Here is a 12409-nt window from a genome sequence, read left to right as displayed (position 1 = left end):
GACCAATCACAGCGAGGAGGCGGGCTTCTTTTCAAGGAGCGCGAACGGTTAAGGACAAACGACAGCGAGGAAATGGCGAATACAGACGAGTTTAGGTAGGGATTTAACGTAATATGGAAACTTTAAAACGTGTTGATACCTAAATAAGTTTGGGCGTGTTTCTTTACTACATGTGGTGCCATGTTTCGAAAAATGGTGAGCTCTCCACTTATGTCACACTAGTCAAAGCTAATTTTGTATCACGTAAACATGAGTTTTGGTAGCTACGCTAGCTAGCTGGCGTTAGCACGCTAGCTGGGAACATGAAGAGTCCTTCTCTAGCAGCTGTGAAGGCCCTCCCTATGCCTACACACAATGCTGTACAACGTACCGAATACAATTGACCAAGGCTGACCTGTGTTCATAGCATACCGTTGAGTTAAAGTCTCTGAAGACAGTCGGGGACACTGCAGTTTACGTTATGTCGCTACACAACTTGGTTTTTGTTATCGATGCGGATTATGGAGATCGCGATTCGGGAGATCAACTGGAAGTCAAGAATCGACTACTTAAAAGAGGAATATTACAAACACTGCTGCATTTTGGCTACAAGTATGGATTTGACAAAGTTCGATGGGGTTATAAATTCTTTCAATCCCAAACTGGTCGCAATGCTAGCGTCCTATCGAGGGGATCAGACTTTAAAGAGCTTCGCCACAAAGCGTTCGAGGACTTTGAAATAGAGTTTGAAGCCAAGTTTGACCTGAAGGATAAACCGTTCCCGACCCATCAGAAACAGCAGCACAACCATTCTGCATCTGTTCAAAATGCCCTCAAAGAGACCCTGCTGGACTTCCAGTGGGACAGACCAGACATCACATCTCCCAACAAACTGTCCCTGAGGCCCCGTAAGCCGAGCCGAGCTGGAAAGCCCAGCGTTTCACAGGAGGAGGATGTTTCAAACAACGGCAGGAATGTGGTGTTTATCGTGTCGGAGTGTCCACGTTCAAGGACGCAACTTGTGGACTATCTTTCTTTGGGAAAGAGTGAGCTGCCGACAGATGTGACGGAGCACATCATTCCCAGGGGCCTTCACGACATGCTGACTCAGCGACAGGTGGTGCTGCACTGGATTGACAGCAGATCACAGGTTAAGGTGAGTAGAGTGTAGGAGTCAAGAGTATTCATATAAGAAAACAAAATCGAAATGCTTAATTTATGTAACCATGTAACAAAGTTAATAACTAATCATTTCCTTATTAACAGCGTTGCTTGACCTGCATGATCAAGACATTTCGTAAAATTATGTCATGATCTTTATTCAGCCATTGTGAATTATGGAACCACACAAATCCCAAGAGGCTGTTAAAGAAAGTTAAAATTTCCACCGACTGCGAGCAACTTTGACATTCTGTCTCTCTGCAGATCATGAGTTGTGAGGACCACCTCAGCCTTGACAAGCTGTCTGAGATCCTAGCTCGGCTGGGCGGCAGGGTGATCCCCGTGGTTGCACTGCTGAACCTCTGCTCCAGTCAGAATCCAGACGCAAGCTTCAGGAGGGAGACGTTTACGTTCAGGTCCGGCATTGGATACCTGCTGTCTTCTGAAAGGCAGCACTCCTTGGCTTTTCCTGCCATAGGCGGTGTTCTGCGCTGGGAGCAAGGTTGGTAACGGTGGTCGGGATGATGAGAGATAATGAGAGTTAACGGCAATGCCGGTGGTCGGTAACTCGTCGTTCTGAGTGACCTCAGACTGGAAGATGGTGAGCAGAGCAGTTGAGTGTGACACATTTCCCGTCATTGCTGTGAACTCTTATCATCTGTTATAACTGCAGCTGTTAAAACAACTGATGTGATCTATATTTTCAATCTAAATCTGAACATGAACCAAAAAACAGCAGAATTGATATGTGACAGGCGCTGAAATCGGGAGCTTTTTACATTAATATATTGTAAGTCTGTTGTGTCATTCTCCACCCCCCACTCCCAGGTGACAGGACACAGAGCTGTGGAGTCACAGTTGAGCCAGTGTCTCGCAGACAGAGGCTTCTCCCAGAGTCGGTGGAAGTGTGCCTGAAAGGAGTGCTGCAGGACTGGGATGACTCTTCACTGACACAGACACCAACAGAGTCATGGGTGCTCCAGTGCTCCAGCATTGATGACCAGGGAGCAGCTGCTGCCTTCCAGCATCTCCTGATGGAGCTGTCATCACATGCTCTGCACATGGTGAGACACAATGGGGCGTGTTAGACCTGAATATTATGAGGAAAGTCTGTGATGTGCGATAATGTCTAATATATTGATGATTGTGTGGCTTTGTATTAATACACTAAGAAGGTGCGAACATTACCTATAGATTTCCTGGTTTTCAAGAACCATATCAGAAATAAATGTATTTTTATGAAAAGTCTAAATGTTGTTTCTAGAGCAACAACAGTTGTGTTTAAGATTTAAATTTACTATATAAACTCTTCAATATGCCAATGGAAACCAATCTGAAAGGGTAATACAGTAAGTTACTGCTCATGATTAACGTGATTAACGTTTTTATTTATAAAAAAAATAAATTTTACCTAATTTTGTTCTTAAAATAAAACAAACTTGGTAAACCTTAACTTGCCTTTTCCCACCTTGTGCTCGTTCTCCCAGCTTTCGGACGTGAACGACAGCGGCCTGGTGTGCTCGGCTGTCTTCTCACCCGTGTCACACTCAACAGCTCTGCTCACCATCCTCCAGTCGGAGGTCACTCAGCACGCCCAGTTCCCGATGACCGACATTGCCGTTGCCACGGCAGAAACCTCGGCTCAACTGCCAGATATCGTGAGCAGTGTTCTGGGAGTGGTGTATGACATCATGGCGGAGGATGAGGATGAGGACGCTGTTGATGGTGAGGATACATATAATCTATAATTAAAAACATTTCTGCATATATTCATCAGTATTTAAAAAAAAACTCGTTAATTATGTCACTAAAAATAGTTAGCAAAAGGTTGGGATTGACTTTTAGCTGTCCAAAGTACACAGGTCATTTGTTGCATTTACTGTGTTTGAACAGGGGGATATAATATTCTTATCTATTTATTTCATAATTTAATGGTAGATGGCTGTGTTTATTTATTCTATCATTAAGTGTCTAATCTTTGAAAAGTTTAAATTGCAAATATTCGAGACATTAGCACTTTTTTAAATGCGTAAAATGGTAACAGTAATTTGCCCATTTCCACGGTATGTTGTATTGCTTGCTGTTAATTGGTGTTTTCTATTCATCATCTCAACTAAAAGACGGTCAGGTACCTGAGTGGGCTCAGCAGGAAGTCACCCATTGTCCGCTGACCACAGGCGTGTTGGAGAGTTGGTTTCCTCAGTCAGACCAGTCAGGAGTGACTTCACATTTAATGGAGTCAATGAGGTGAGATTGTGTTGTGATCAAAGAAAATTCAAAAACTCAATCTTAGCCATAAAAAAAGTAACATATTGTTGTTCTGCATACTTTGTTGAACAGGTTGCTGGATGCTGTTCCAGAGCAGAGAGAAGAGGCGGAGCAGTCTGTCCTACAACAGGAGCTGATCAGTGGTCTGGCGGAGTTGTATCAAACATCCCGGGGCGAAGAGGCCAAGAGGGGCAAGAAACGTGAGCACGGACATCTCTTCATCCCATTCATCTTTTTAACACCTATGCAAAATTAAAAAATCAGTCAAAAGTTAGATTTAGAGCATTGGGACTTACTCATTATCCTGAATAAACTGAGGGTTTGGGGGGGGGGGTCTTCATTATGTTGTTGTTACGCCTTTGTCATGAGGCGATGTCCCACAAATTGTTGATCTTATCATTTCCCATTTCTCACCTACAGGTGGTGCACAGCGCACACCTGTGAAACAGAAGATGAAGACCATGAGCCGCTCCCTGCAGATGCTGAATGTGGCGCGACTGAATGTCAAAGCCCAAAAGGACCAGGCCGAGGCGGAGCAGCTCGGCGCCGAGGGCACGGCGCCAGACAGACCGGGGAAGAGACGGTCAAGTGACCGGAACAAACCTGGAGGAGCCAATGCCATCAGTGAGCCTCCCTGTTAGAACAATCCGTGAATGATCGCCCACTGAAGCGGAGAGGCATATTCCCCTAACTGTCATAGTCAAGGTTTCCATAAAGTCACAGGTCGCTGTGACGCTTCTTCTCCCTTTGCTCAGGTTTTGCCAGCGAGGCAGAGCTGCTGTCCCATCTAAAGTGCTGTTATGAGAAGACGGCGGCAGAGAGAGACTCGTCCCTCCTCGCTGGAGTCCGACAGCTCATGTTCGCAGTGAAAACCTTCCTCGGGACAGAATCTGACCTGCAGGTGAGGTCACGGCGAAGCATTAAATGTACTTCGAGATGACGACTTGACCCTTTTGGTTTTCTTTGTGGAGGGGCCTTATGGTTCATATTGTTGGATTGTTATTAAGCTGCATATCTGAAATGAAATCCCTCCATTGCAGATAAAATCCTCCCTGCTTGTCCAGCAGCACCTTCTCAAGTCCAGCAAATACATCCGGCAACTCTATGGCGCGGCCGCTGACATCGATATCAAAGTCAAAGAGTGAGTGCTTTATACTTTTTGTGTTTTCTGTACTGGCTCTCTCCGGTAGGAAACCCGGTCTGTTTGTGGTTGTTCCTAGTGGATAAACATGTGCTTATCCTCATGTATCTGCTATCTTTAAAAAAAAAAATGTAATCAATCATTTTTAGGTGCAAACTTCAGGCGTTGCTGAGGCTGGAGCTTTGCAGACTTTTCCCCACTGGGCAGTCTGACTCACTGGATGTGGATCAGATGGCAGAGGAGGTAAGATGCTTGCCTTTTGAGTCACCTTTTTTATGCAATGCAACTGGTAGAAGAGTCACTCTGGATATATTGTTACATAAATGTTATGTTATTTATCACTTCTTCTTTTATAACCGCACTGATGGCCAATTGATTCTGCTCTTTCTATTTGACTTATTATTATTTGTCTGACAATCAACTCTTTATTTAATAAATTGCCCACGTTAGTGTCACAAAATATCCGATTGTATTGTTCCGACATTTAATATATTTTTATTAAATGCCTGAAACTATTTTGACTTGTGAAGTTTATGTCTTTAAAGGTGGCTGAAATGCTCAGGATTATCTCCCTAACTAAAGACCCAGTTTGCCTTGCAATGTTCCTTGGAGACGAAGTTCTCCCTGGGTAAGTGTGTGATTGGCTGCAGGGAAGGGATTCTTTTGTTGCCATAGCCAACTTGATCAACAGCATAATAAATCCATCAAAATGTATGTAAAGGATTTGTTCGGAAACAAAGAAAGATTATTATAAAAGACTAAATATAAGCTGAAGTCAATGATGATAATCATCTAGAGTATCCTGTACTCTTAACTTTAGTGTTTAAAATCTTGAACGATGGAAAGGGGCAAGTTTGAACACCAACCTAATGCACCACAGCATTGATGTGTAACGGGAAAAGTTTTTTTTAAGTTAGCTCTATATTGTCCATATTTTTGGGGATCTAACATTAGTGTTTCTGTGTCACGGCAGCTTCCTCACCGCTGTCCCCAGGGTGCTCGCAGACATCTACCACAGTCTGGGCACCCAGCTCCCCGAGGCTCTAGTGGCTGTTCTGCCTTCTGACTTCTTCAGCGACGAGTCAGTGGCCAAGGACAGCGTGTCTCCCTCGGCCTCCTCGGGCCCCCTGTCCACACTCAGCATGCTTTCGGATGGCAGCGGCCGTCTGCAGGATCTGCGAAATCGCTCCGCAGGCCAGAGGAGGTGAGGGGCGGCTGAATGTTGGCTGGTTTGACTCTTTGACAAAATCAGGAAAGCCCTGGAATGGAAATTTAAAAGCGGAAACATTTGAATGACGATAATGATGTTGTTCCTTGAATGTCACTGGAATATATACAGTATGTCATTGTAACATTTTTTTTATTTTTTTATTTCTCTCTTTTAGGAGTGGGATGCTGACTCGTCACCGCAGCATGACTGAATCATCACAGAGTCTTCGCCAAATAGAGATCCCTAAAAAGACCACGAGAGCCGTAAGTTTCCCACAGCTGGTTAATTACTGTATTTTCAAAACGCCTTGAATTGGGTTTTAACCACCTTAGTGTAGACATTTAAATGCCTCACTGTTTCTTAATTGCTTACTGAGTTGTCCTGTTTGAAGACCATCACCCAAACAAGAGACCGAAGAGGACATTTGCAGAAACTCTGTCATTTTAGCTGACTGATCATACTGTATATCTCGACCTGATTATTTGTGTTTTGCTTAGTCCAAATCAAAGGGGTCTGTTGATTTGGAGAAACCAGGAGAACCACAACCTAAACCTCAAAAACAAGAAACACAAGGTATGTTCTTTTCCCTTCTAACGTAAACTCAACCAGTGCCACTCAACCTGAAATCTTTTGAATAAAAAAGGTTTGATCGGCTTAAATCTAAAACATCGTCAAATCATGGCAGAAAAAGTCCAGAAAACTCCTGTGTTATCCATCAGATTCCTCTGTACGTTGTAATAATTAATCACCTTCGACATTCAGTACTGGGCACTGCCATGTTGGCTGGTTCTAAATCCAGTTCTTTTTCTGATTGTCCACAGAGGTGACAAAGGTGAGAAGAAACCTGTTTAACGAAGAGGTCGTTTCCACCGCAAAGAAAGCCAAGCTCCCGAGGAGCCAGTCTGTGTCCGCGCTTGAAGGCTTGAAACGCAAGCGAATTCCGGAATCTGAAGGTATAATTTTATTATTGAGAGTTAATTGGAAGAAAACTGTTGTAAATTAAGGAACAAAAGCCAACCTATAGGCGAGGAGAACCTTTTACTTTTGTTTTTTCAGGCCATTTTAACCATGTTATTGGCTGTAAGGCAGAAGCTTGGTGTATTTCTATTGACCGTAGTTTATCCCCTCTAAACTTACAGCTCATTGATTTCAAGTTCTTGCTTTTTAGAGGGACACAAACTTCTAACAAGGAAAGTGTGTGAAACGCCGCACCACAAGCAGGTGTCCAGTCGTCTGCTTCATAGACAGAAGAGGGGACGGTATGTATTCATCAACACTTTACTGAGGCCTGCTTTTTAAAAATTTCCTACGTAACCAAGTGTATTTAAGTCTTAATAAATTGAATTGCTTATTAATTGTTAATTATTAATTTTTTGTTTTAGGAGCTCTGTCCCAACTGAGGAATGCATTGTGGAAGAGTCACCAGTAAAACCTGCAGATGGTATTTCACTTTTGTTGTTTTTAAAACACGCAATAAATAGACTTGAATGTAAATATTAGAATTGGGATTTTTTTCTTAAGTACACAAGTATGTAGTCTTTTCAAATGAAAGAAAATAATTGTTGATTTAAACACGGCAGAAGTATTTTACATTTATTGTTTTCTCTACCCATGACTGACTTAACACATGTCTTCCTGTGCTTTTGTTATATTTTTTTATATCAGACCTAAGAAGAAGCCCGAGAATAAAGACTTTGGCTCGAAGACACTCAAATGTCTTCTACTCAAGTTCTCAGCCTCGCTCCCGCAACCTGGACCGGGCTCTCTCTGCGTCCCAGCTCAGTGCCGCTAATGTGAAAAAAACTGTACGATCTCCCATGAGTCTTCTTTTTGGGGCCGCTGAGTCCTCCAGTGGTCAGTCTGACCAGTCGTGTGGAACCAGGCTCACCAGGTCACGGTTGTCCACAGACTCCAGTGTATTTGAGGTAAGTTATTGTGTGTGTGTGTGTGTGTGTGTGTATTGCCAAGGACCATCAAAACTTTTCCAGTCCAATAGAACTTTCGTTCGATCTGTTTTATACCCATATCGAAAACTTGTTACTGGTATTGCAATGTTTTTAACAACACCCAACACTCTGCAACTGAAAGGTTTTCAACATCTGCTAATAAGTGTTACCACAGTAGATGTGTGGCACTGCTTGTACAATTTAAAATGTAAAAATGCGCATTCCATTTATGTTGAATAATTATTAAAAGTAGCTAGTTTCTGCTGCCCTCAAGTGGTCCAGCCTAGTTAGTTTTTTGCAGGTGTGATTTCTTTTTTTTTGTGTGTGTTTTTTTCAGAGTCCAAACAAAACTCCAACAAGATCACCAAGCAAACGTGGGAGAACCACGCATGGTATCACACCACCCAAGACCCCTCGAACCCCGATTTCCCCCAAAACCCCGCCTCCATCGAGGATGAGTGTCTCCTCCGTTGCACAGAGCCCTGAAGCAGGTAGCTCTCGGCAACTCAGCATGGATCGTTCCAGATCTCCAGCAAGAAAGACCCTTGTGGTGGAGACACCTACGAAGGAGAGCCCTGGGAGGAGTCCTCTGAAGGGCATCCTCCGGACTCCGGTCAAGGCCTCGCTCGATTGCCCCACCTCTTCTGGACCACATCTTCTCAGTAGCCCCATTTCAAAGACTCCAAAGAAGAGTGTCACGTGGTCTCCATCCCCTCGAAAATGCGGATTGGCAGAGCGCCGTGGCACTTTCAAAGTGCCGGAGTCTCCTCGGACCTCGACCCGCACTTCGCCGAGCTTGTTGAAATCAGCCGACCAGCGCATCACTCCTGTCAAAGGGACTAAAACTAAAAGAGACATTTTCAAGACCCCGGAAAAGTCTTGTCAAGTCAGCCTAGTGCGTGTTTCTGAAAATGTTATTTTGATGTCCTCTGAAAAGCATCCCATCAGGGAGAAAACGCCTACTAAAGAAGACTCTTCCAGTCTACTGGGAATGCCTCCTCCACAATGCACACCACCTTCAGTTCACCAGATCTCCCCCAACAATGGAACTCTATCCAGGACGCCCAGTCCCACTCACAACATGACCACTCGCTTTGGACGAACTCCGGCCAAAGGTTCAAACGCAGCTTCCCTGTGTAAGCCGCTGTTCACACAAGAGGGACGTGACGCTATTTCAGAAACGTCGGCCGCTTCGGCGAACTCCGAGACGAGGACACTGTCGGGTCGAGCTGCCGACGCCTCCGGACACGACTTACGATCAAAGTCTAGTGAGAATGTTCCTTCCAAACTGGACACAGACTCTGATGACATCGGTGACCTTGTGCAGGAGAACACGCAGTCGGCTGCAAAGGAGGAAGCTCCAGCCGGACCTCCTGAAACCTCTGACTCCATTTCCCCCGCAGACTCACAGCAACATGACTCTTTGTGTTTTTACGCCGCGTCCACGGACGATGACAGTATGGACATCGTAGATGCCGCCGTTGTTAAGACCCAGTTAAGTGGAGGCATCAGAATGAACATAAGCTTCTCGCGGAAGCCCTCGAAGTCGAGTGACTTCTTGCCCAACGCAGCCTCTCCTCAATCGCTCGTGCCCCCCCCAGGCACACCCAGCCGGACCTACGGCTTCCGGCAGACTCCGGACCGCCGGCAGAGGGAGGCGGCGGCTCGTTTGGGGTACGGAAACGAACCCCCTCGGTTTTCCACCCCTAGGGGCCCGACGAGGCCGAGTCGGGACAACGGCCCCTCCACTCCGAACCCTCTGTCTTACCAAGTCGAACTAGAAATGCAGACTTCGGGACTCCCCAAGCTCAGAATCAAACGCACCAATTCCACGAGCGGGGGCGATTTGGCCTCGGACGCAGGCCCCCAATCGGGGGCGCGGAGCCCTTTACTCTGTGTGAAACCGTCTCAGCTGGAAAGCCCCTTGGCGTTGTTTTCCAAGCACAGAGACCCAGGATGTGTCTCGCCTTCCATCTGTGCTCACGTCACCCCAGCCAAGAGCACGCCCAGAAAAGGCGGAGGATTCCAAACCTACATCTGCCAGTCTTACACCCCCACCCGCCATCCCGCGGGAACGACATCTCCGCTGGCAACCGCGGACATCGTTCCCCTCACGCCGTCCCCGCAGAGCGCGGGGAAAGTGACCCCGGACAACTTCAGCAGCTGGCCTCGCAGGAAGAGAGCTCAGATTGCCGCGGGCGGGGGCAAGGACCGCGGCCCGAAGGGGGAGCCTCTGCTGGCGGAGCTGCTGGAGGAAGCTGAGCTCGGAGTTAGCCGTCTGCAGGACGCCGAGGACGTGGACGAGCTCTCCAACAACAAAGCCGCGGTGGTTTCTCTGGGCTCCAAACAGTCGTCCCCACCTGTAGAGAGCGCATCGCCACTCACACCGTTGGAGGACTCGTACTGGACAGAGAAGCTGGCTCAGCAGACGAGAGGAGACGCCTACTGGGCCGCTGGAAGCGTCCAGTCAAGTAAGCTAAGGCGCTTTAAAAAGCTTTTGGAGTCTTATGTGTACCTTCAGATTGTCAGAAGTTGTGATAAGATGATGACTGCATAGAATTTCAGGAAAAAAAGTGTAATTTCATCACAGGTGTTTTGTGCATTCTGACAGCAGCGGCGACTCCCAGCTCAAAGGTGAGGAAGTCTGTGACGGCAAGCGGCATCTTGGCCCTCACTCACTCTCCGCTGTTGTTCGAGGGCAAAACGGGCTCCTCGAGTAAGAGAACGCCAAATGTTAAAGGTGAGATTCATAATGCTGGTGTTTTTATTTTTGACTATTGTCGTCTATGAACCACATTTTGAGCAAACCGACGGAAGGATTTGAATCTCACAAATAGACGTTCATATTATTCTGTAACAGATATTAGACCGGCACGAAAGTATTTTCCTTAATGCTTTGTGATTATGTGGTGGAACAGTAATATCTGTAAATGTCTACTGTACTACTGCATATTTAATTCATTACAATCAATTGAGAAACACATACTCCCTTTCTATATTGTATGGCAATATGATTCTGGTTTTAAAGTTGAATATTTATGTGGCCTCAGTAATAGCCAGACCTTTCACTATTACGTGTCATTTTATAAATGAGTCTTTAATAGAACAAATAATTAAATTAGGAATCAATGAGGTCATTATTTGGATGCAACTACCAATTTTTATTTCTAGGTCCATTAAACTGACCGGTGACTATGGACAAAACGTGGCTCTACCTCATGAGGTGGAAACTGAAATATTGATTAGAAATGAATAACCAAATTGAACAATGATTAATAATTCTTTGAAGGATTAAATAATATGGCCATTCAACCAAACAAATGTCTTTTGCTTCACCAAAACGGATCCTGTCATTTTCTGTTTTACTTTTTATTTTTATTCTAAAGAGTTGCCAATTCTATTTCTTTAGATCGACATCACTGTTACTAGTCACATTTCGTCTTGGTGTTTAACGATGTATTCTCGGCCATATTGTGTATTTTGTAACATGATCAATACAATAAAACCTGACTTCCTCCTCCCTCTCTCCTAAACTACAGACGAGGCGTCGTCAGGGAGGAAGATGGAGGCCGACGGGGTGGAGCGCTCTCCCTTCAGACGGCCAATCAGGCGTTCTAACACGGGGGAGAAGACCTACAGCAGGAAGAGGCTGCTTCCCTGAGCCTCAAGAGAGAAGATCCTTCTCTCAGCCTCGTTTGATGGCAGATCGGAAAGATGTCGTTCATTCGTGGCTCGAGTTCGAGCACCACTCGAACGGCCTTCGCAGACGTGTTGTTTTTCAAAATTCTAATAAGCTAATTTGAGATCAAGTTGATAGATTGATGGATAGCTGGTAGATCAATGTTGATAATGAATACTATTCATTTTTATTTATTAATTTGTTTTTGACATAATCCTGTTTTTAAGTGGAAGGTAAGAGCCTAATGTTTGATTCAGATTGTAAATATCTTATGTTACCCAATTGTAAATAAATATCAGTTTTCTTAAGTTAATGAAAATGCTTTTTTAATTTCACCCTAAAGGCTTTAATATGTACTTGTTTTTTAATATGTGACGAATCAGGTAAAACATGTAATGCAGTTCTGTGTGACGTTTATCAGCTACCAGCAAATACTAAGAGTCCTTATTCATACTTGTGTTCAAAGGTCGGTTCTCGAGAGGTATAAACCTTTTGTGCTTCTAGCAGGCCGTTATATAATGATTATGTTTTAATGGCTGGCGATAAGCTTCATGATAATGCTCTGAACAGGAATTAGATTTCACGTATTTCAACAGAACTGCTTGTTGTTTCTGGCAGGAGTTCTTTTGAATTTTGTGTGGTATTACTCACAAGATCATTAGTCATTACAGCTCCGGTTCAAATCCATATTTTTGTATGCAGACTTTGATCTGACTACGCCCACTATTTCCTCTTTCATCCCCAGATTACTGAATGATCCTCCAGAAGGAGCTCAGGCCCTGAGTTATGAAACCGTTTGAGAGACTGATGGAGAAGCTGTCGAGGTCTCAGGTCTCCAACTGCACATAGCACATATGTTATAGCGCACTTGCACAATTCATTCAAATGAATCATTAATGTTGCCGTCACAAAGCATTTTTTTTTCCGATGGCGTGCCCATGAATCCTTCACAGTACAGTCACTGTTGCCAGTAAGTGGAATGACAATCAGTTCATATTGACATGCAAGTCCTCATGCAATAACCC

The 12409-nt window shown here is 44.8% G+C and overlaps 1 protein-coding gene across 2 annotated transcripts; it reads left to right on the top strand.

Moving 5' to 3' along the window:
• On the top strand, positions 1-11697 carry ticrr (TopBP1-interacting, checkpoint, and replication regulator). 2 transcript variants are annotated; one of them, XM_040162345.2, is made up of 21 exons: positions 1-1135; positions 1405-1642; positions 1969-2204; positions 2628-2865; positions 3261-3387; positions 3481-3608; positions 3829-4032; positions 4164-4309; positions 4449-4549; positions 4699-4792; positions 5095-5177; positions 5523-5753; positions 5935-6022; positions 6257-6332; positions 6581-6712; positions 6928-7018; positions 7142-7200; positions 7425-7684; positions 8043-10176; positions 10320-10445; positions 11245-11697. In XM_040162345.2, the coding sequence occupies exons 1-21, from the start codon at positions 461-463 to the stop codon at positions 11364-11366; spliced, it is 5589 nt and encodes a 1862-aa protein (XP_040018279.2). In that variant the 5' UTR covers positions 1-460; the 3' UTR covers positions 11367-11697. The 2 variants fall into 2 exon arrangements, with proteins under 2 accessions (XP_040018279.2, XP_040018278.2); XM_040162344.2 differs by having other exon boundaries at positions 10317-10445.
• The last annotated feature ends 712 nt before the right edge of the window (positions 11698-12409 follow it).

This window comes from Gasterosteus aculeatus, chromosome X (genome assembly GCF_964276395.1).
Source record: "Gasterosteus aculeatus chromosome X, fGasAcu3.hap1.1, whole genome shotgun sequence".
NCBI classification, from domain to species: Eukaryota; Metazoa; Chordata; class Actinopteri; order Perciformes; family Gasterosteidae; genus Gasterosteus; species Gasterosteus aculeatus.
Note: the sequence above shows the minus strand (reverse complement) of the source record. Positions and strands in the feature narration are given on the sequence as shown.